This window comes from Numenius arquata, chromosome 10 (genome assembly GCF_964106895.1).
Source record: "Numenius arquata chromosome 10, bNumArq3.hap1.1, whole genome shotgun sequence".
NCBI lineage: Eukaryota > Metazoa > Chordata > Aves > Charadriiformes > Scolopacidae > Numenius > Numenius arquata.
Genome location: NC_133585.1, coordinates 21,415,418 through 21,440,527, shown reverse-complemented (window position 1 = coordinate 21,440,527; position 25,110 = coordinate 21,415,418). Strand labels below are relative to the sequence as shown.

At 43.6% G+C, this 25,110-nt stretch overlaps 1 protein-coding gene across 2 annotated transcripts in view; it reads right to left on the bottom strand.

The window, feature by feature from the left end:
* Positions 1-25,110, bottom strand: part of PCDH15 (protocadherin related 15) — a 383,455-nt gene that overhangs the window by 30,033 nt on the left and 328,312 nt on the right. For both annotated transcript variants that reach the window (XM_074155034.1, XM_074155035.1), the window contains exons 26-27: positions 16,340-16,555; positions 11,968-12,056 (exon numbers count right to left, since the gene is read on the bottom strand). In XM_074155034.1, coding sequence (XP_074011135.1) covers positions 11,968-12,056; positions 16,340-16,555 — 305 coding nt within the window. The remainder of the gene's footprint in view (positions 1-11,967; positions 12,057-16,339; positions 16,556-25,110) is intronic.

Genomic DNA, 25,110 nt, shown 5'->3' with positions numbered 1-25,110 from the left:
CATGAAATAAATGCAATTCTGGGGAATGAAAATTTATGACAGAGGGTGACATTTACTGGTCATTCTATTAATTCTTGTCATGTGACCAATTTTCTTTATTACTGAATATTCTTCCCCCTCCTCCATTATTTTTTTTTTTTGACAACTGAATGTCCACAGACATCTTAGTATTGGAAGCATTTTTTCTAAATTCAAAATCTCGTATTTTTCTACAGTTTTCCATGCAGACCTGTTTATGAGAGAAGTTCTAACGTGATGTTATTCCTAAAATATTCAAAAAGGCAAAGAGAGAATGACTGTTTGCAGAATGTTCCTCCAAACAAACAAAAAATACTCGTGCCTGTGCCAGGTTGAAATGCCTTCAGTGTGACTACAGAAGCAGCAAAGGAAAAGACCTCACTGAGCACCTTAGAAGTTTAGGGGCCTGGAGCACCTCTCTTAAGAGAAAAGGCTGAGGGACTTGGGTCTTTTTAGTCTGGAGAAGACTGAGGGGGGATCTGATCAACGCCTATAAATACTTAAAGGGAGGGTTTCAAGAGGATGGGGCCAGTCTTTTTTCAGTGGTGCCCAGGGACAGGACAAGAGGAAACGAGCACAAACTTGAACATAAGAAGTTCCACCTAAACATGAGGAGGAATTTCTTCACTTTGAGGGTGGCAGAGCCCTGGAAGAGCCTGCCCAGAGAGGTGATGGAGTCTCCTTCTCTGGAGACATTCCCAACGCGCCTGGACACGTTCCTGTGCAACCTGCTGTGGGTGGACCTGCTTTGGCAGGGGGTTGGACTAGATGACCTCCAGAGGTCCCTTCCAACCCCATAGCATTCTGTGATTCTGTGACTTAGAATGGCATTTTGCAGAAGGATTCACATAGACCAAATATGTAAAAGATTTACCTCCCTAATTAGCACACAATCATCTTCTGTTGCTGCGGGGGGGGGGGGGCGGGGGCTGCTTTTGTTTCCTTGCACAGAACTTCTATTTCACCCCAGACAGGAACACCCCATCAGGTTGGAAGGTCATAACGTAGGGTGACTTTTAGCAGAACTGGTAACAACATACCTTTTTCTCAGAAATTCCTGGCATGGCTTCTGCTGGAATTCATTGTCTTTGAGAATATATTTGCTTAAAATGTGATTAAAATTGAAGAACAAATAGCATACTACTTTCTGACATTGCAAAAAACACCACAAAGTCTAGTGGAATGACAGTAATATTTCACCTGAAACGCACAAAATGCATGTTTAGGTTGAAATATATAATAAAAATGCACTGAAGACTGAAAAACAGCAATTAAAGAACGCACCTAAAAATAGGGCAGTCCCCCATAGAGTTATTTTAAAAGTCGTTCAGCTGAAGTTGTGATGCTGAAAACACTAAGTCATGTTTTCAAACTCTACTGAAAGCAGCCACCTGCCTGTAGTACTACTCACAAACCCCAGGTTCTAAAATGAGTACTTTAGGGAACAACAGCCTCTGCAGCTCTACTGTATTTATCAGCAAAAGTTAGCTTAAGCTAGCGAAGTGACAAGTCTGTCACTTGTTAATGCAACGAGGGTAATTACCATCCTCCCAACAGTGGTGTAGTGAGAGGTAGAACCAGCAACCTAACAGGCAACAAGACTTTCCCACTGCTCTAGCTCCATTTAGCTCCGCAGACATAATGAACTGAAATGCCTCCCCGTGCACCTCCACTACCATCACCTTCTAAATTCCCCACGGTGACACCGGCGAAATGAAATGAAGGACAAGAGGACTTTTCGCTGTCACTGAGGACATAACACGGCCCTAAATATCCTGAAAACTCAGAGACGATTTTTTTTTTTTTTTTAATCTTTCAATGCAGAAGAAATGGAAAGGCAAAAAAAATAGGGGTACGTTGGTTTGTTGAGCTGTCCCTTGGCTGGTGGCATTCTGCTTTCCAGAACATTTCTGAAACCAGCAGACCAAACCCAAAAATCTGGGATAAGGCACCACGTTCCTGAGCTACACTCAGCACTACGTCTGTGAGCTGATAACGCAAACCTGAGGCATCATGTCCCATGGCGGGGCTGAGGCTGCTGCACCCTCTTACAGGCAGAGAAGACCCTGCTGAGCACAGGACTAAATGAAGGGGTGCACCCTGGCATCACGGCATCGTGCTGCTTTCTCCCCACAGCTGCATGGACCCAGCATACCAGATGGGTGCCCCAGCATGGGAGAGATCCTGTTACTGGGAAAGATGCTAAGGACCACTTGGAAGCTTGTCTGGAAACTAATGTGTAAGTCACAGAACCATAGAATCATCAAATTGTCCAGGTTGGAAGGGACCTTTCAGATCATCTAGTCCAACCATCAACCTAACTCTGATAAAAACCATCACTAAACCATGTCTCTAAGCACTAGGGCAACCCGGCTTTTAAATACCTCCAGGGATGGGGCCTCAACCCCTTCCCTGGGCAGCCCATTCCAAGGCTTCAGAACCCTCTCCGTGTCAACATTTTTCCTACTATCCAATCTGAACCTCCCCTGGTGCAACTTGAGGCCATTTCCTCTTGTCCCATCGCCTGGGACTTGGGAGAAGAGACCGACCCCCCCTGGCTACAGCCTCCTTTCAGGGAGTTGGAGAGAGCGAGAAGGTCTCCCCTCAGCCTCCTTTTCTCCAGGCTGAACACCCCCAGCTCCCTCAGCCTCTCCTCACAAGACTTGTTCTCCAGACCCCTCACCAGCTTAGCTGCCCTTCCCCAGACCTGCTCCAGCCCCTCAAAGTCCATACGAGTCAGTTAATTCACCTCAAAAGATGAGATACGGAATGAGCCGCACTATGGCAACTCAACTAGACCAGCAGTCATCCTGTAAGACCTGGTACATCAGCAGCAAGGCTGAATGACCCTCTGTTGTCCCTGGTGGAGAAGATGCATGACACGGCACCGCAACGTTCCGGTAGTTTTATACCGTTGAGCCAAAATGCTAAGTTGTAACGCATATTGTCTGAATCAGCACCCCAACCTAAGAAACAATTCAATTTGCAGAACATTTGAGATCCTCACCAGTACCTGAATTTAATTACTCCACAATTTTCTTAGCAGAAAATTCTATGGGAAAAAAAATGTTTCAGTTCTCTAGTAATTTGACAGCCTGCTGCGTTCTTTCTTTCCGGACTCCGAAATAACTGGTAGCACAGACCTGGAGCTACAAGGGTTGAAGACCAGATATCCTGAATAACTTTTGGCTCCTCCACTTAAAATCCTAGCTCCCCAAAATAACTCAGTAATAATAACGAACTTATATTCCAGGTATTTGAAAACGTAAGCAAATTTGGCAACAATGTGCAGATGAGAGCATTCAGCTCTGCTGGTACACACCAATACAGACTTTTTTTACAAGTGTTTCATTTAACCTCAGTACACTCAATTTTGCTCAACTTCAGCCAAATTCTGGCTGTGTTGAGTTTTTGCAAGGTTAATAACTGACAACTAAACGGCTGGATTTCTGCTGGATACGCTGTCACACATAAATAAGGACCAATTCCAGTCCCTCCTGTGCAGTTTGCGATAGCTTTAGGGGGGAGTGATGCACTTGGACCCCAGCTGCCTGCTCCCAGATGCCTTATTACAACATAGGTACCGCACAGGGAAGGTTACGCTGCTTCTGTGGCCTCTGGAGAGGTGCCCAGCTGCTTTGGAGCTGCCAGCACAACTCAAGAAACCCTTACCAGTCAGCTAAGTCAGCCTGCTTTTGCTGCAATGTAGAATAGATAAGCCGGAACTGGGGTTTATTTCAAGCCTAAGACTATTCCTTCTTTATAAAATAGCCTTTTGACAAAGATTATTTCTACTTTTATATCACATACAAGGCATGTATCTAGCAGGAAGGAGCACCACTAAGCCAATTAACTCTGCATATAATAATGTCTAAATTATTTAGAAAACAACCCAGAGACAAGGTACATACTTACCCTAATCCTATAAAAGCATAGAGTCGCACACCATAAAGGAAATTTACTTTCTTACATATTGCTACAGTTTCTTTTTTTCTTTCTGCGTTCATCATGTATAATCCTGTCTTCCAAAAATCCTACAGGCGCTCCAACTTCTTATCCCAGTATCATTTTTCCCAGTCGCAGAAGGAACATTATGCTACACTCATTGACTTTGACCCAGAAGACGTATCTTCAGATCTTGGCTCAAAAGGGGTTTTACTGCAATAGTAAGCAATTTCCAAATAAAGCAGAAACGTACAGCTTTATCGGAGAAGCCACACATTGCATTACGGTGCTTCCGAGAAAGTGCATGGACAGAACAACATTTGGTGTTATCGAGAGGAGGGGGGAGAAGGGGGTCACTGAACCAGTGCTTCCCAGCTGGCAGGGGAAAAGCTGGCGTTGACTAAGCCTTGGTCTCCATTACCTAACTTAATAAAGGTAGCCTATCGTTATTAATCATCCTGATTACAGAGGAGGGAGGTACGAAAGGGAACGGGCTCTGTTGAACACTGTACAAAGCAAGAACCACAGGACGTGTGTTCTCCAAGCAAAGCCAGACGTAAGGTGGATATGAAATGCGGTGCAGCCGCTTGGTGGGAAACGTCCCTCTAATCTCATTATTTATTTATTTGCTAATTTTGCGATTTAATTTAGAATGAAACAATGCAGTGCAAAGCAGTAAAAGGGGAAAAGGCAGAGGGGAAGTGGACCGAAGGGCCAGGAGCACGATGAACTCATAAAGCAGCATCAGAGAGCACTGAGGCAAAGAACAAGGCAGCGTTAGTCACGGTACCTGTGACTAACGAACATTTAATAATGGGGAGGAAAGTAAGCGCTTGCTGTGAAGAGTGCTTAATGGCAAAGTTCACTGCCACCATCCCAATATGGAAAAAAGTCAAGTCACCTGTAATTAGGCTTAATTCAGTAATTACGTGGCAAAAAATCATAAAGCAAGCAACAGAATGGTACCTCTCCTACGGGAAAACTAGCAAGTTTGATTTATGTACTGCAACTACACGACATGCTCATTTTCTACCAATTCATGGACTGAGGAGAACAAAAAACACTGGTGCACTAAGGTTGAATATTTTAAGAGAGTCAAGAGTGCCTTCAGCAGCCCTGCATTTCCAAACACGCGCCCCCAGGGTGGTCCATCCGAGGGGTAGCTGAGTCTGGCTTTACTAAAGGCACAAAGAGTGCGGGAATCCCAGCGATGCCTCATAACATCTGATTTCATTCTACACAGCCACATCTTAATAAATACGCTACATTTCAGGGGCATCCACTCATCCTCCCCATTACTGGACACGCCGGCATTCTAACAAAAAAAGAAAGCGGGAACAAAGCAATAAAATACAACGATATGCGCAAGTGCGATGTAAAGCACTGATGTCGGCTGTCCCTTTTAAATGCTTCTGCACCTGAGATGAGAAAACACCATTTGCTATATTGCCAATGGCAAAACATGACTGAAGGGAAATTATCCCCTTTCTGAAACATCTCCCTAAAGAGAGGGCTGTGCATTCCAGCTCCTATATATAAAATATATTATCTCATATACTATGCTTATACATAAAATTATATATGATGTACAACGTACATGTGATGTATATTATGATACATAATTTATAGCAGTATATCGCTACAGTATATATTATGACATTTCTTTTAAGTGGACCACAGTTTCTAGGCAGCAAAGCAGAGCAGACACTCCTTTGAGAAATGATGGCAGTCAACTTTATATACGTCAACTATTAAGTCAGGAGGCTGAACGTTTGTATTCTGAGGCACTCGGTATATCTCCAAGCACTGGCACGTGATTTTACGTTTGGATTTTCTGGTAAAAAAACTGCCTGCTCACTTCTGCATTGCATTAGAAGTCTGAGTGTGGATTTTCTTTAACTATGGAACTGCTCCATCTCTTTATAAGCATGAAGTATTGAAGGATTGCAGCCTGTAACAGGACAAAATACAAATGAAGGAATTGCCGCATGTGCCATTTCCAGTACTGCTGTCTTGAAAAGTAGGGAATAACCTCTATTAAGATACACACAATACACGTGAACATCCAGAAGACAGATAAAAGTTGCTACTCAAGAACATCTGCCCTTGGATTCCAATTCCAGAGGCGGATCTGGCCAGGAGGCTGCAGGCACCCAAATTCCTCAGCCCAGGGGAAGGAAAAGTGTGAGAGCGATGCAGAGAGAAGACAAGCTCAAAAGCCCACAATATGGAAAAAAGGGAATCCCCACCAAGACCACGCTGAAAATACAGGAGACTACAGAAACTTCTTGGCGTGGGAAGTCAGGATTTCAGTGTTTCAATATTTATACTTATCACATAAGTTATTATTAAATAATAAAGCAATTATCTATTATTGTATCTGTGGACATTTATCAGCAGTGTGAGGTGATTCCATCAGACCCTCTTTTCCAATGAAAGATTCCTACACCTCCATTAACAGATTTCCTTTATATGGACAAAAAAGAAACTCCATTCTTTCCAGGCTCCCTTTTCACTACTGGGAGGAAAAAAGAACATTACACACCACATATGATTTTTGAAAGTGAGGAGACAATCCTCGTATCATTCTTGAACAACTCCAGAGCAGTCCAAGTGCAGCTGGGTGTGTTTTCTTTACTCATCACGGAATCACGGAATTGTTGGAGTTGGAAGGGACCTCCAGAGATCATCCAGTCCAACTCCCCTGCCAAAGCAGGGTTGCCCAGAGCACATCACTCAGGACGGCATCCAGGCGGGGCTTGAAGATCTCCAGAGAAGGGGACTCCACACCCTCCCTGGGCAGCCTGTTCCAGGGCTCTGCCACCCTCACTGGAAAGAAGTTCTTCCTCATATTTGAATGGAACTTCCCGTGTTCCAGCTTGTGCCCGTTGCCCCTCGTCCTCTCACTGGGAACCACTGAAAAGAGTCTGGCTCCATCCTCCTTCAGCCCACCCTTTAGGTACTTGTGAGCATTCATAAGGTCTCCCCTCAGCCTTCTCTTCTCCAGGCTAAAGAGTCCCAGCTCTCTCAGCCTTTCCTCATCAGGGAGATGCTCCAATCCCTCCATCATCTTTGCTGCCCCACACTGGACTCTCTCCAGTAGTTCCCTGTCTCTCTGGAACTGGGGAGCCCAGAACTGGACGCAGTATTCCAGTTGTGGCCTCCCCAGTGCAGAGCAGAGGGGGAGAATGACCTCCCTCCACCTACTGGCCACACTCTTCCCTGTGCAGCCCAGGATGCCATTGGCCCTCTTGGCAGCAAAGTCACATTGCTGGCTCATGGATAGTTTACGATCCACCAGGACCCCCAGATCCTTCTCCTCAGTAGTGCTTTCCAGAAGATCCATCCCTAACCTCTATTGGTGCCTGGGGTTCTTCCTCCCCAGCTGCAGGACCCTACACTTGCCCTTGTTGAACCTCATTAGGTTCTTCTCTGCCCAGCTCTCCAGCCTGTCCAGGTCACGCTGGATGGTGGCACAGCCCTCTGGAGTGTCGGCCAGTCCTCCCAGTTTGGTATCATCAGCGAACTTGCTGAGGGTACACTCTGTCCCCTCGTCCACGTCATTCCTGATTGGCTCAGGAAGCACACACAACACAGAACCATTAACATTGAAAACGATGCCCAAATGGTTTCAGCTGGCTCTAGTTCAGGAAAAAACAAGAGTTCCCCAAGCAATATTATATTAATATTGTAGGGTTTAAAACAGCCTTTTCAAGAGGAATGTCTATGTACTATTCCAGTAAAGCACTTATTTTGAGCCACTTCATTATTCCATTTCAGAGAAAATGATTTGCCGTCTATAGAGGTGTATAGAGGAATTTAACTCATAAGACATTTCTACTACCTATGGGATGAGAGAATCATAGAATCATAGAATGGTTAGAGCTGGAAGGGACTTAAAGATCATTGAGTTCTAAACCCCCTGCCCTGGGCAGGGACACCTCCCACCAGACCAGGTTGCTCAAAGCCCCATCCAGCCTGGCCTTGAACCCCTCCAGGGATGGGGCAGCCACAGCTTCTCTGGGCAACCTGGGCCAGGGTCTCACTACCCTCGCAGCAAAGAATTTCTTTCTAGTATCAATCTAAATCTCCCCTCTTTCAATTTAAAACCATTACCCCTTGTCCTGTCACTCCACTCCCTGATCAAGAGTCCCTCCCCATCTCTCCTGTAGGCTCCCTTCATGTACTGGAAGGGGCTATAAGGTCTCCCTGGAGCCTTCTCTTCTCCAGGCTGAACAACCCCAGCTCTCTCAGCCTGTCTTCATAGCAGAGGTGCTCCATCCCTCTGATCGTCTTCGTGGCCCCCCGCTGGACCCGTTCCAACAGGTCCATGTCCTTCCTGTGTTGAGGACTCCAGAGCTGGACACAGTACTCCAGATGGGGGTCTCACCAGAGCAGAGGAGCAGAATCATCTCCCTTGACCTGGGCCACACTTCTTTTGATGCAGCCCAGAAACACAGGTCTCACTTGGTAATGTGGTGTTTCTAATTTTAGCTACAGGTTTAAGTTACGGTCACGTGAAAACTGAAGAACTAAATGCTCTGAGCATGAAGTTGGCTATTCTATTCTAGTTGCAATGCTGTTCCTTGCCCAACAAGTAAACGCTCACAAACATTTCTGTATTTAAAGAACACTCTGTTGTCTGCCTTCACCAAGTTTTCTGCAGGAGAGGAACACGCACTGAATTTTCCACTAAGCCTCACTCCATTTTCTCTGTCATCTTCTGTAGCAGACATGGATGGACCTATCTGAACAGACATAATTAAAGCTGGTGAGAGAAATGGCAAATCTGACGTTGATGTGCAGTCCAGGGGATATGAAAAACTTGTTGATGAAATTAAAGCAGTTGGAGGAAAAGCGAGGTGCTGAGTGAGTGACTGCAAAGGATCACGGCACCGTCAGCAATGGCAGCTGAAGACTTACCCGTCTTATCCCTCAAAAAGCCCAAACTCTTCAGCCAAACAGAGAGCTCGTTTTAAATCTTTTCTTCTGTGGTATGCTTCCTTTATTTGGACCATTAACCACTGTACATCTCAGGGCTATGCTGAGTAAGCCTTTCCAGCGTGGAAGAACTGAATTACATATTTCTTAATAACTTGTACCCACTCTCTAGTGAAAATTACAGGCAGCTGGGGAGACTCTGTTACAACTTGCTCTCCAAAGTCGTTTAAATCGCTATTTATTTTATTGGGAAAAATAACTATAATTTCAAAAAGGACCCAGCTGCCCACTTCCCCAATATTCCCCATCACCAAGTATTGCAATTAGTGGTGAAATGTATTTTCAGAGATTAATATTTACCATCACTCCAGTGCCAAAAAAAAAAGAGGTGAAAGAGCCAAATAACTTCTGTAGTGACTTATTTAGTTAATGACATAATCTTTTTATCTGTTAATGCATTATACAAAGCGTTCTAATTTTTTAAATTAGTGCACTATTTGAAATGGCTCAGAAACCTCTTTTGGCAAAAATACTTCAGTCTGAGGTGGTCCCCAAATTACATGTTTTCCCTTTGCCTGTGGTTGTATCTTCTGTATAGTGCATGAAAAATCACAAATTCCTATTACTTTGTTTTTATGCCCTGCATGAATTCTTAAAGCCTTTATAAAAACAGGGAGATAGCATTCTTTTAAACTTTAGGAGGAAAATCCAAGAAATTTGAAGATGGCAATGAAAAACATACACTTCTATGCGAACAGAGAAATACATATATGCAAACCTTATTTCTGAGACTTTTGCTCTCTGCAAGCACTTTCAATAAAAGACGTGACAAGCTCACAAGAAGCTAATGCAATCTCTTCTTGCAAAGTTTGTCCTTGAAAGCCCATCAGTAGAGGTTATACTCTTAAATTCTTATGCTGTACTCACTTGCTGGCCTCATGGAGTTCCTGAAGACAAAGGCTTCCCAAGCTAAGTTTGAGAATTCAAAACCTGGCCGTGATTTCTTGTTTTTGGACTCATTCAAAAGCTTCATTTGCTGTGAAATGTTTACACATCTGTCAGAGACTGCCATGCACAAGGGCCAGAACAGCATGAAACAAGTTTTCAAAGATTCCAACCTGGCAGAAAAGAGTTTTCTGGAGCACAGAGACTGAGGAATGTGGCTCTGGGCCGTTTTCCAAGACTGTGGCAGGATGTGCCAGCCCCGGGCACCCGAGGAGAGGAGTGAGGGGATGGTTACGGTACAATTTATTGCTGAGGCACTGAACACTGCTGAGACTGGCTGGGAACTGGAAACAAGTTGCTCCAGTGTTTGCAAAAGGAGATTTTTGCAGGGATGTGAAAGGGTGAGACGCTCTCTGCTCTTGCTGTGCTGGCCGCGTCACCCGTTGCAGCGTTCGTGCTCTCAGTCCCACGACACGCGTGCCACCCAGCTGGCACTATTCATTCAAGCCAGGCTTCTTCTACCCTGCTTTCAAACCACCTTCTGTAAGAGCCACCTGTATTTTGCTGGTGGTCCCTTTGGTTGCAGGACAGTCCAAAACTGGGAGCATCTCAAACACAACCTAAGTCAAATTTAGCAGGAGCTCTACGCTAAGTCATGTAGAAACACACAGAATCATAGAATTGCTTAGGTGGGAAGGGACCTTTCAGATCATCAGGTCCGGAACCCATGTTCATCTTCTCCACTCAAGAAAACAGAAGCCTAGGAAAGGTACAAAATACTGTGTGAAGAAAAAATTGTACAGTGGGGCATGCTGAGGTGAACTCAAAGGCTTAGCGAAGCAGAAGCAAACTTTTGCTACTACCGTCACTAACATGTACACCGTTCTTTGTCTCTCCAGCCAACACCAACACCTGACACTTTTGGAAAGCTAGATCTTAAGTGTTAAGTAACAGACTCCTTTATTATTCTTAGCTCTAGGAAATGGAGTCCCTGTGAATACAGACTATTGCCCGAAAAATGTAATGACTCTTTCTGACTTTAGAATCTATCAGTAATTTACGCCTGGCGCAAAACACAGAGAAAAGGGGAACATGTCCTAAATTTCCAGAAGCAAATCAGTCAATATATTTTCCAAGCCCAATGAAGACACGAGCCATTTAGAGACAACACGCTTCTTCTTCAGGTAGTAATTATACCATCAGCCCTAAGGTATTTCAATTTCCGTGGAGAAGTAAAGGAATGACAACAGTCAGGATGGAACAGACGTGCTGAAATCTGAGAAATTCCATTCATCACTGGTCAAAGTGACAGAAAAGTACAAAGATTGTTTTTAAACTGTTTCCTACAGTATTTTCTTTCCAATATCGTCTAATTCATGGTTATATACCTAATGACACAAAGTATAAAAAATTGTCCTTGTCTTACAAAAAGAAGCTAAAAGTGAAAACCTGACTCCTGGAAGCTGATGATGTTGTGGTGTATGAGCACTATTAAAACATATTTTACCAAAATGATTTTAGCAGGCTGCCAGTATTATAAAATACTTCACTTTTACTGCAAAACAATAATGTTTCTAATTACCTGTCCCCCCATCACAACATTTTATACCGGCTAGGCCTGAATAATGACACCCTGTCACCCATTTTTTTTCAATTAAAATTCTATATGATGATGTTAGTGGTATTAATTGTACCCGTATAAATTTTCTAACTTCTGCTCGCCGAGACAGGCTGCCTCAGCCTTTTGGAGATGTGCTTCATTCATTTTACATCCTGGATTTTGCCGGATGCAAGTTCTGTGCCCAGTGTTTGGAGGCTCCACTATGGTCTGTGTTAGGGGCAGCTCAGAATGAAGTTTCAGCCTGCAAAGCAGGCAAACATGTGAGCAAAGAAGTGCTGTACCTCTGCCTTCTCCAGAGGAGGGGGAAAATGTGGATTTGGGGGTGGGGGGCAGTGCTGTCACTCAGCCAATTGTGCTCCCCACCAAGACAACCGCTTGCGCATTTTCAAGTCTTTTGGCAAAAAAGTAGATCATGCCATAAGGGGAGCACCCCTTGTTGAATCTAAAGACAAAACCAGTGAATTGTCTGATATTTGTAGAGTAAATAAATGTATTACCCTATGAGTTGATCTTTGTTTTGTTCCACAAGGGTGGGAGGAACATTAGAGACGATGACTTGCATATCCAACTGATTGACCACAGAGACCTGGAAACAAAAGAGTGAAATTCAATTGGCACTCCCATGCATAACATCCTCCCCACACAAAAAGAATGGAATAATTACTTTCCTGCCTTCATAGCCATGCCCTGATGTACAAATTTCTCATTTTAATTCCAAATAAGAGAGCTGGGAAATCTTGCTTTGCTTGGCAGCCAAAACCAATAAACAGCAGGCAAAGATTTAACTAGAACTTTAATTGCAGGACTGCACCAGAATTATAGATTTTTAAGGGAGGGACTACAAAATCCATCCTTCATAGTTCAGACTTTGCTTACAGAATCACGGGTCTCCCATATGCCATATTCAAAATCACTTGTGAGTATTTTGGTATTTTTAATGACTTGACAGGAAAAGCCAACCTTTGAAATATGCAGTTTGCACCAATGTAAATGCAAGTACCAGGTTAATTCACCGAAATCGTTACTTTGTTAGAAAATCTCAAAGGAGATTGTTCATCTATTTTGAAGTCATCAGTGTAAGTTATTTTAATAACCTTTTCTTTTTTTAGGTTCTCTCTATGGCATAAAACTGCATAACCATGTGCATTTTACAATTGCACTTTTATTAAATAAGGACAGGAAAAATGCCTCTGTAATACACTCAATACTCATGTGCTTTGTTTTAAAATAAATAAAATTCCAGGATTCCACAAAAGAACCTACAAACCTCAGCAAAAATCTCTCCCATTAGCATTTTCTGCTACAAAAGCAACCTAACTCCCCTGTTTCTCAGCCACAGGTTGGATGGTCAGTGCGCAGAAGGGACTACACGTGTGCGTCAAATTCAGCAGATTTGGCAAATTCTGCTTCACATCTCCTGATCTAGTCTCCTCAAGCTATTTTTATCCCAAGAAGAGGCTGCCTTCCAGTACAACGATTGCATGTTTTTTCCTCCCTTTTAAATTATTTTGCATTTGGAATAGCGCTCTCTTCACTAGCACAGCCAGCCTCCCCTTAGGTTGTGAAAGGAACAGTTACTTCCCATACTGGGGGAGAAAATAAAACATTTCTCACAACTGGGCTCACATCTGTATAGCCATGACAGTAATCATTATACTCCAAACCTATACTCCCTATGGAGGATTCTGCAAGTAAATTTGGAAAAGTAGGACAATGTTAAACCCAATACATTTAAAAATCAGAGCTGTTGATTCAGTTCTAAAGGAAAAAATACAACCCTTGATTTTGAACAGAGAAGTCAGAGCCCTGTAAGCCCTTCAGCAGACAAGCCATAATATGCTTTCACATCAAACACTGATTCACCAGCTTTGAAGCTTAATTCAACTTTAAATATTTAAATGTTCTTGAAATGTCATCAGACGCACTCATCAGTGCGTACAGGCTTCTGTGTAAGTAAAACAGAATTATAATGAACTCAAATTTTAGACTAAGATCATTGAAAGGAACTCTAAAGCAATGAACAGTTTAATAGAATTAACTACATTAGCCAATTCAAGCAACCACTGTGCACCCATGTACTGAGTACTGCATAAATGCAACACTTAAACAAAGCAATAATTCTTCTGATATTCAAGGAATCACAATTATGACTAACTGTTCATATACAAAAATATGAATAAACACATTCATGACAAGCTATAGTAAAATAAATACAAAAAATAAAGAAAAATTAAGGTTCCCATGGTAACATTACCTTGCTATCCACATTTGTAAAGGCTTTCATTTTTTCAATTATTAAAAAGGGCATTAAGTTGAGGAACTAAGTCCCATTTAACTACATTGTAAGAAAAGCTGTGGGGAGAAACTTCCCTTCCACTCGAGGAGAGTCAGAAACATGCTGGGAGCAGAGGTGGAAGGTGTGGGACAGCAAAGGCTCCTCCTGAGGCACACAGGAAGTTACTGGGGATCATCCCACCCGCCGTTGCTTAGGAAGCTTTCGCTACCTCCAGTCTACTGAGCAAAAATACAACCCGGTCCCGTGATGCTAATTAGAAGTTGTCAGCCTAAATTACAGGGCTGAAAGTCAGCATGTTCAGATGTCTCATGTCCATAAGTATCTGAAGAATGCATTGCTGAGAACGAGGAACGTTCCAGGTTAAATTAAATAAATAACACAACAAACTGGAAGTTTGCCGCAGAGGCAGGGAGAGCATATAATCGCTGATAACCACTAGCCCACAAGCGATATCCCTTTGATCACATGCTTCATTCACCAGGCACTTCCCAATTTTTAAACCAAGCAAGGCAGAGCCCACAGACGGTCTTGATCATTATATGGCACCAAGGGATTCCGGGCAGTAGCTTATGCTGAGAGGTGAACAAGGAATGGGCCGTGGGACCCCCCCAGATCCCAACAAACATTTGATTAAAGACCATCTCATAGTGAATATTACTACCCACACTTAGTACCTTTAAGTGCTCACTTGCAGCAAACATTTTAAAATGTAATTTCTTATTTCTTCCATCTCACAGAGGCTAAAAAGGGAGATTCCATCACATGGAACTAAACTGTAGATCCACGGATGTCTATCTTGAGCCACCCTGCCAGTCCCAGACAGCAGGAACAGACTGGTATCCTTCACATGGACCATCCCCTATGCCATGAATACATTTTACCAGTGCGTTTGGCAGCTTATGCTGCTCACAGAGCTGTGCCAGGGCTCTGAGGAGGCATCCTGGTCCCAGTTTTGGGAGGATACCTTGCTCTGCTCAGGTCGTTTTTGCAATAGCGTCCCTCTGATGTTGCCCCACGTCTTCTCCCTAGACCTCCTCGCAGCGCAATCCTACCTTCTTCTCCCACTATTTATTCTTTTGCATGAGAGTAATTAAATTCATTTCCCTAATCTATGTTTGCTCCTTGAGCTTGTATCGAAAGGAATTAACACGTCCCAGTCTGAGCACCTGACACCACAGTGACAGCAGGATAAATTCTGTTCAGATCGTGAAGCCCAGGGATAGCTTAGTTTAGTTAGAAAGGACCTTCAGGTACGGATCACGCTCAGTGCAAACCCAAACCTTCATGGTGGGATGGTGTCAGCCTGTAATTGTACCTACAGCTACACTAAGCTCTCACATCTTGCTCAAAAGCATTGTACCAGAGTGCTCATCACTCACTCAGCCAACCTAGATACCTCTATAAATTAATGAGACATACTTCACTTTCTAATTTTAATGTCGATACCTTCTGGCTATATTTTAATATACTATTACTGCATAAATTGCATGAGAATGCCCTATCATTTTGGGAGGTCAAGCATGAGGACATCATACATTATGTTTATTTGCTGAATTCCTGCATAACTCAATATAACAAGTATTATGGCTATCATCTGTATCATTTGACAGTGTTCCCGTGAACTAGATAATGCACTTCATCCATACAACATTATGCTAATATTAATCCAATCCATCAAGTTATATAGGCTTTAAAGAAATTTAGCTTTCATAGTTTCTGTGACTGGACTAAGTCAATGTCCTTTACTCAGCACAGAAACACGAGCTCAAGGCCTAAAGCTGGTGCCATTTTTGAAATGTTGCTTCCCTGGAAACTTAAAAGTACAATCTCAGCCCAAAATTATGACTTGCGTCTTCCTTCCAGACACGAGCAAGTAAGACATGGCAACCTCTGCTTTCCCCAGGAAGTCAACTGACTTCCAGCTTTCAGAGACCGTTTGCTCAGATATTGCCTGCACTGCAAGCCAGATCACTGCAGCCGTCTAACTCTGCCCCTGAAGCGAGGTGCTCGTGTTAACACAGAGCACAGCCCAAGTTGGGAATCTTTCAGCTTGGCTTATTAACTAGGGTTTAATGCCATGCTACCCCTGCTTCACAGCTTTGATATGGGAGCCGGCTGCACCTTGCTGGCTCAGAGAGCAGGCGGAGATGATCTGTAAATGCTTGTGTCCAGCCACACAGATGTGACCTGCTTTATACTTGTAACGCACAAAACCAGCACCTTTTTTGCTGCCCTCTGGGTCCAGAAGACCCAGAACATAACCTAGGTCCATGTTTAATGGAAACAATTAGGATCTAAATTGAACCATTAACAATGGCTCATTGAATAAATAAAATACTGAACATCATGTCTGGTGTGGTAACTGCATCTCTGCCATGAAACAGGAATACTTTTCACATGGTCATAAAAGCTTATCGTCTTAAAAAAAAAAAAAAGTTTATTTCAGTTACCTAAAAAGACCAAGTATGCATGGTTTATGGCATTCCTATAGGTTTGCCTGGAATTAAACTTCATGTAATGTTTGAATTTCCCCAGGAATTACTCCATGAAGATAATGCCCGGCTCATACTTACAAGCACTTCTGCTTTGCTGCTCAGTCCTTTTCCATAATCGTCAGTTGCAATGACTTGAAACTTGAAATAGGATCTTCTCATATTTTTGAACAGCATAGCAGTTTTTATTAACCCCGTGTAAGCTTCAATCACAAAACCTTCTTTACCATCCTTGATTGGAGGAATGATGAGTCTGTATTGCATGGCACTGTAATTCCCAGTGTCTTTATCATCAGCCTAATAGGAAAATGAAAACAAGCAGAGGCAAATACGGTAAACACGCATGCAAAGAATCATTAACCTTGTCCTTTAAATAAAGTTACATATTGGTCAAGCAAATTTCTTCCGTTCTGACATTTAAAACATTACATCCCGCAGAGCAGATATTGCTACTACTGTAAATGGTTCATTTAACTTTGCTGCATACGGTTTTGCTTTTCCAGGAATTTCTTTCTCCTGTGTTGGCACTAAACTGCTCATAGCAAATAAAAAAACAAAAAAAAGAGAAAAATAAAAATAAAAAAAAAAGAAAAGAAAAAAGCCAAGAAAAATATAAATGGACTTTTCAAGTCTGCAACAAACTGAACAGGTAAATACAGTTTAATTCTTAGAAACCTCCATTGCCAAATTCTTGTTGACAAATAGCAAAGAAAAAAAAAACTCCCAGCAACGCATTCACAAACTTACACAACAAGAATGTCTTTCCTCTTCTCAGAGATATCCTGAACCCTTATCGAATGAGCACATATATTTTTGGAGTAATCATTTAAAAAAAAAACAACCCAAACAAACCCAAAAAGCATTAAGCAGCATTCCTGCAATGCTGCACAATGAATCTGATGTACAGACCCAGTGTAGGACACAGAGCTCCCCTGGAATTCTTGCAGAATTAGGATGCAGCCCTGGCATCAATTAGGCAGCCCCGGGAGCTATGTTATTTCACCTCCCTTGTGCCTGACACCCCTGCATAGCCCTCCTCTGGCCTCTCCAGATCCACTCCTTTGCACCAGTCATGCTCCTGTTCAAAAGGCAGCACCCATATCCAGACGGAAGTGTTTTTGAAGACCTTTCACATAAAGCTTTCACATACTTCATCTAGGAAGGCGTCAGCGAGATGGTAGCTAATCACCGCCTGTACATTTGCCCACTCATCAGACTTGGGCACTGCCTCAGCATCTGGGACACTTCAGCATCTATCACCAGGGTTTTATCCAAATATTGGCATGACTTTTTCAACCTGTGGCTTAAGCTAATGTTGGGGAAAAAAACACCCTTAACTTCAAAAAGGTAGAGGTTTTTGTGTGGAATTCATACTTCACCTTGACTTAAAAACCAAAAACAACGGTAACAAACTAGTCGGGGTTTATGGCAGGGTAAAGAGTCGTCTACCATGATACGGCACTGCCATCTAAAAAGCATTACCTGTGCAAGGTCATTAAGTCTTCAGGAGATGGCCATTAATCATCATTAATTGTTTCCTCAGCATCAGCGAACAAGATCTATAAGGTGGAAACTTTTACTAACTCCTCCTTTGTTTTCTGGTAATTTCCAGGGAATACTAGTGAGGAGATACAACAAGCCGGTCTAAGCAGCACAGTGACTGCACTGTGCACCATCAAGAGATACCCCTGCCAGACGAATGATCCAGGCACTCAAACCTGTACGTGCTTTCCATGCTCCTCCACCTGCTACCAGACCAGATGCAGTAGATACAACTATACAGCCCTTAAGCGACAATCTCTGGGCTGGTTTAGCTAGCGGTAGTAAACCTGTTTCACACAGCACACCAATGTGCTGCAGGTGAGCTCCCCCAGTGACACTGGCTGACGCTCGTCACGGAGACGGGACTGTTTAAAATGGTCCTTGCATCCTTTGGAAATGTTTTGTTTTCCTCTAAATTGACAAAGCTTTACCTGGCTTGGCTATGAAAAGTATAAATATAAAATGTGTTAAAGTGCTTTCGTTCTCTAGTTCTGTAATATTTTTTTTAAGGCTTTTAAAATCAAGATTACTACCTCTTGGGTGATCTCAAACGCCTTTATTAGAATTCTTAGGGAAGACGGGGAAGGTTAAAAGCTTTCTGAAATCTACCCCGTTCTGTCAGTCAAAAGGTAAAGATAGTGGTGAGCGTCTCCAGAGCACACCTGCCGTCCAACTGGCACGGGTAACTACAACCCCAAAACATCACGGAGCCAGCAGACAGCAGCTTGACAGGTGGATTTTCAGGACTAGGCTCATATTTGCCTTTCCTTTTGACAAGAAAATTGCTGAAGGAACAAATAAATGTGAAGGGATGCTATACGGCACAAGGAAGCGAGGAAGTGACCCTACCCAAAAATCAGGTTGAAACCAAATGCTAATAGTCATCACTGTTTGAGAGCTCAATGTCGGTGCTCACCACCGAGCTCCAGCCAGCTCCTTCAAGAAGTGCACAAACACCTAAACTGCACAACAGGTTTCCTTCATTCCTCCAGCAACCGCATGTGGTGATTTTGGCTGGATTGGCCAACCAGACTGACAGATGGCCTTCCCCCCCCCGGCAAAGAGAGGAAAGGAAGAGATAAAGAGATTTACAAGTTTAGAATGAACTGAACTACTTTATGAAGAATTAATATTAAAATCAAAAAGGAAATAATGAAATAGATGCAATATATACAAAATCATATCAAGCTCCCAGGATGATGTCACTGGCAGGCACTGGGGAAGTCCCAGACTGGACTCAGCGACAGATGGGAACTGGGTTCCAGCTCTGGAGTCAGGAACACACGGATTGGGATCAAAGGCAGATGAACAGACAGGGTCCTGTTGGCCACTGAAGAGAGAGAGGCTGACCCTTTGATCCCTCAGCTTTTACACTGAGCATGGGGCAGATGGGATGGAATACCCTGTTGGTCAGGTTTGGGTCACCTCTCCTGTCCCCTCCTCCCCACAGGGGGGACCCCTCTACGCTTTTCTGTTTCTGACCCTCCAACGGGGCAAATAACGAAATGGGCTGCCCTTGGCTGTTACAGCAATAAGTCTAAGCAGGAGCCTCTCTGCACACCGTTCCTTGGCATGAAGTACAAACATTGGTCTGATCACTCTGAGAGCAAGCAGTTTTCTCCACAATATGCTGCTAATTTCAGAGGGTTGGAAGGGGCCAAGCTAAAATGTAAAATTACTGAACAGGAAGTTGGTTCCGTTTTACCTCAAACCGGGACACGGCACCAACGTCAGTGACCCTATCGGACACTTACTCCCACCACTGCTTCAGCTGATGGATTCTCAGATTAGCGTTTTGTGGTGGGTTGACCATGGCCAGCTGCCCGAGGCCCACCCAGCCGCTCTCTCACCCCCCTCCTCAACAGGACAACGGAGAAAATAAGATAAAAAAGCTCATGGTTTGAGATAAGCCTATCAACCACTGTCATGGGCAAAACAGACTCAACTTGAGGAAAATTAATTTAATTCTCTGCCATATAAAATAGATCTGGATGATGAGAAACAAAGACAAAAATTACAACACTACCTCAGCTGTGCCCGGCCGTGGGGCTGTTGGAAGCGTTTGTGCCCAGCCCAGGGCAGCAATGGCCTCTCCTCACAGAGACCCCTCAGCCCCTGCCTGGGCACCGGCACCCCGCAGCATCTAAAAATCAACTATTTCACTTCAAGTACCTGTTCTGAACCGAATGCAAAGGAGCTGGGACTGTTTAGTATGAGGAAGAGGAGGCTGAGGGGAGACCTCATCACTCTTTACAACTACTTGAAAGGACACTGTAGAGAGGTTGGTGCTGGTCTCTTCGCACAGGTAATTAATGACAGAACAAGAGGGAATGGCTTCAAGCTCCAGCAGGGTAGGTTTAGACTGAACATTAGGAAAGAATTTTTCACAGAAAGAGTGGTCGGGCATTGGAACAGGCTGCCCAGGGAGGTGGCTGAGTCCCCATCCCTGGATGTGTTTAAGAGCCGTTTAGATGTGGTGTTGGGGGATATGGTATAGGGAAGAACTTTGTAGTGTAGGGTAGATGGCTAGACTCGATGATCCCAAGGGTCTCTTCCAACCTGGATGATTCTATGATTCTATGATTCTATGAAATCTTAAAATTACAACTGAAAGATTCCACGTCATTACTATTACTACTAAAATTACTCTTACTAAAGAAACATTTAAAACCTGCATAACAGAAACCGAACATCCTTGAAAATACGCAGACTGTAGGTTACAGAGTCATTCAAAGTAGCTTCTCTTGGTGCTTTTTGGATCAATTTTGCCTATGTTTTCTAGGCAAGCTTACATACTCCGTGTACTCAAAAAAGAGATCAGGAAGCCTCTGTCTGTAGTAGCAGGGGATAACATTTGGGACAACCCATCCAGAAGACCATCCTACACAATGCTCGAGAGACAAAAAGGAAACCTCTTCAGAAATGATTTCATGGTGATGGAGAGCAGCTAACTTTTAAAAATAATCACTTCTTTGCCTCATACCTAACAAGTCACTGTGCGTGCATCTAAGACCAGGCAAGTACAGGTTGTACAACACGGGTCAGTTCAAAGCCGTGAACAACAGAGGAAAGGTCAGTCTGGTGAAACCCACTAGCTTATCCACACTCAACTTTGCGTGTTGGTAATGGAGCTGGGGGAAAAAAAAAAGAAAAGAAAAAAATTCCTGTAAGCCCACACAGCATGTGTTCTGGCACACGAGGCACATAGACACTATCTGATCTGATGGTTCCTTTGGGGACTTCACCGTAGTGAGATGGGATTTACAGCAACTGCCCGGCTAACTGCCAAAGGCTCTCATCCCTGGGAGATGAGCACTCTGCCCTTTCAATAAAAAGCCAATTTCATTGTTAAAATGGATTTATTAGACTGGTTCAGCTGGGCCCTAAGCCTATCATTTTTTTAATGTTAGCAAATTCTATCTCAACAGAAAGATACGACTTTTAATAGTAGTTTGTTGCAATAATAACAGAAATCAGTTTCACCTTCAGTATGTGTGCAACTAAGGACAAACAAAATTTGGATCCAAATTAGGGTATCAATATTGCAGGCACAGGCATTAAATAAAGTCAGCCTTTCTGAACAAATGTCACACTAGTGTACTTGTTTAGAAGTAATGGTATGATAAGTCTTGCAGCATGAAACCATTTGGCATTTAGGAACTTCTGAGCATGCAGCCTCAAAAATCCTACAGTTCAGGTGCCCAAAGCTGGCAGACAGGTTACAAGTTAATTTTCAGAAGTTCTGAGAACTCAGTAGCACTCCAGAGAAACCAATGGCCTCAGCATCATTACAGAATCACAGAATCACAGAATCACAGAATTACCTAGGTTGGAAGGGACCCTTTAAGATCATCTAGTCCAACCAATGAAAAAAAAACAAAACAACCCCCCCCCCCCCCCCCCCACAACACACCACACACAACCCACACACACACCACCACACCACCCAACACTAATCCATATCCCCGAGCACCATGTCAACTCCTCTCTTGAATACCTCCAGGGATGGTGCCTCAACCATCTCCCTGGGCAGCCCATTCCAATGCCTGATAACCCTTTCAGTAAAGAAATATTTCCTAATATCTAACCTGAACTTCCCCTGGCGTAACTTGAGGCCATTACCCCTTGTCCTTTCATCTGTAACTTGGGAGAAGAGACCTGACTGTCCTTACAGTTCAGGATATTTCCATCTCAGAAACCATCTGCACGCAGATCAGCACAGGTGCAGGTGCAAAACAGCCTGAGGAACTTGGAAAAACCATCAGATTCCAATTTCAAATATTTGAACTGTGTTATTTCCATTTCCCCCCTTTCCACCACTATTTACACTTTGAGCAAACCTAAGGACACTCAGTGTAACGTTCAGCTTTGCAGGACCACCAGAGACAGCTTATGAGCTGCTGACACTAATGTACCAACTTCCTTAATACAGAGTAAGGATGTTTGCTATTCTTGTAATTTGTCCTAAAAGTAAATATTTTTGACACTTCATTAAGAAGAGACATATGACATCTCAAGAGTTGCGTTATGACTGTCAAAGAAGAGAAAGAGCTATACTTAATATTACAGCAGTATATCTTCCTTTTGGTACGTGCAAGAAATACAGGTATCTCCTAAACTCTGCTGTGATTGAGTACTGATAAATATGTATGATTTTAGGAACCACCACGCCAAATTCAACCCTCCTGTAACATAAGCGTACCCACACAAATGGAGTTTCACCGGCATCACCCTGCGCTGTCTCCAGCCCTTACCCATCCTCTTCCATGGACGAAGAGGCACTACTGTTGGGGTGCTCCCTAACCCCACCACAAAAGCCTATTAGACCAGCCAGGCATCAGCTGAAATATGCTGCTCTAGGCCCTAATATTTATTTACTGCAAAGTACTTACCACAAAGTCATTAATGGTTATTTTTTTAATAACTTTATTGGCAGCTCTCTCTCTTGGAGCAAGAAGACCAATAAGCCAAGTGACCTCAGTGAGTGCACCTCCTGTCCACGGACAGCCAGCACAGCTAACAGCAAGTCATTAGAAATGTGAAAATTCCTGGCACCACAGAGGCAGCAAAGAGATGGAGGCCGTCAGCACTGCGTTCACTCTCAGGTAAGTGATGGCTAATCACAGAATCACAGAATCATAGAATTGTCTGGGTTGGAAGGGACCTTTCAGATCATCTAGTCCAACCATCAACCGAACTCTGATAAAAACCATCACTAAACCATGTCTCTAAGCACTAGGTCAACCCGGCTTTTAAATACCTCCAGGGATGAGGTCTCAACCCCTTCCCTGGGCAGCCCATTCCAAGGCTTAAGAACCCTTTCCCTGTCAACATTCTTCCTACTATCCAATCTGAACCTCCCCTGGCGCAACTTGAGGCCATTTCCTCTTGTCCCATCGCCTGGGACTTGGGAGAAGAGACCGACCCCCCCTGGCTACACCCTCCTTTCAGGGAGTTGGAGAGAGCGAGAAGGTCTCCCCTCAGCCTCCTTTTCTCCAGGCTGAACACCCCCAGCTCCCTCAGCCTCTCCTCACGAGACTTGTTCTCCAGACCCCTCACCAGCTCCGTTGCCCTTCTCTGGACCCGCTCCAGCCCCTCAATGTCTTTTTTGTGGGAAGGGGCCCGAATTCAGCTCAGCACTGCAGCAGCAATGGGATGAAGGGTACGGCTGCTTTCCTGCCAACAAAACGTGCTTTTAACACATCAGTTGCCTTAAACCAGAGAGGGAGCAGAAGGGTACTTTGTTTTGTTTCGTTTTCAGATTTAGGAGGATTGAGGGGAGAACAAAAGTGTAGATCAAGTATGGAAATACACAGGACTCTCTAAGACCTGAGTCAAACTGCATGTTTGGAAGCCAAGAGATGAAAATATGAGAGTTGAAAACTGGGAGTGTTAGAGATCCATTTAGTGGTGCCAACCAGTTACAGTTTGTCCTCGTATATGTGTCTTTTTCTGGTGTTATTAATTAACACAAGACTTGGGTTGTGTTTTTGAGCACTTCACACAGCAGCTGTCCCTAACGGCCATCCAAATATCTCACAGCTAAGGATTTGGTGGAAAGAGGTCTGCAAAGGATGGTTAAGTTTGAGGAGCAGGTGCCAGGAGTTGCAAAGCTACAGAGTTCTGCGGCAGTTTGTGGCAAAAACAAGATGATGACCCTGGCTTCAAAAGTGCTAGAGAGAGGTAACAGCGTAAAAGAGCACAGCAGTGAAGAAACACGGGGCTGGGGGAGGAAAACTGCAATAGCTACAACAAACTTACTGGCTTAAGTGAATCACAAAGTAAAACAGCCTCTAAAACAGTACAATGGCAGATGTGGCTTCAGAACTGAAAATATTCAACAGTCTGTAAATTCCTACCGGCAAAAAATTGTCTGGTTCTAAAGGCTATTTTATGTACCAGCGACTGATTGGAAACAGTCAAACCTGCCATCTGCTCCGTGGCACTAAGCTAGGAAGAATTAAAAAAAATCCACCCACCCAGTCCCATTCATTTTCCATACCCTGTTAGCATCCTCAGGCTCATGATTAAGGGTGACCCTGCTGGGGAGACTGGAAAACGTTTAAAATTAACAATTGCATCTAACTCTGAGCAGCTAATTTGAATTTAGCTCATGCTGAGAATGATAAAAAGTGTAATCGTCTGACGATTATGCAATAGCTTCAGGAGCTACGGTTAACGAAGATTTTAACGCTCATCCCAAACAAGCCACCACCAAACACGTCAGCCCACGGGCAGTTTTGGTGACAGTATCGGAGTGTTACTGCCACATGGCATTGCTTTTACAAGCCTCTCCGGGTGGGGGGCACACGTGCCCTACTGTAAGGCTGCGACTGTGCGGCCACGTGGTTGTGTCTCACGCTACAACATTCCTCGCGGCAACGTGCAGACTTCAAAAACGTGAAATAAACACCTTTCATGAGGGCTGCACGGATTAATTCATTTATGCTTTAAATGCATTGGTTTTTAGGCACACTTACAACAAAGTATTACAACAAAGATGAAAAGAGTGGACTCTGCCAAGCAAGCATATTGCTGGTCTCTGCCCAGCCTGCTCTGAGTACGGCCCAGCTCCACAGAAACTTCTGAGAGAGACAGGTAGTAAAAACAAACAAAGAAAAAGTGGTTGAGAATTAATCACTTTTTCCTCCAACGGTGCCAAAACCCCCATGGTGTGGAAACAGGGATCCAATTTGATAGGCTGTCTCATGGGGAAAAAATGTTGAATAAGAGGTGTTCCCAATAAGAGGTGTACACACAAGAAGAGGTGTATTTTGAAAAAAAAAAAAAAAAAATTAGAAAGGTTGGTT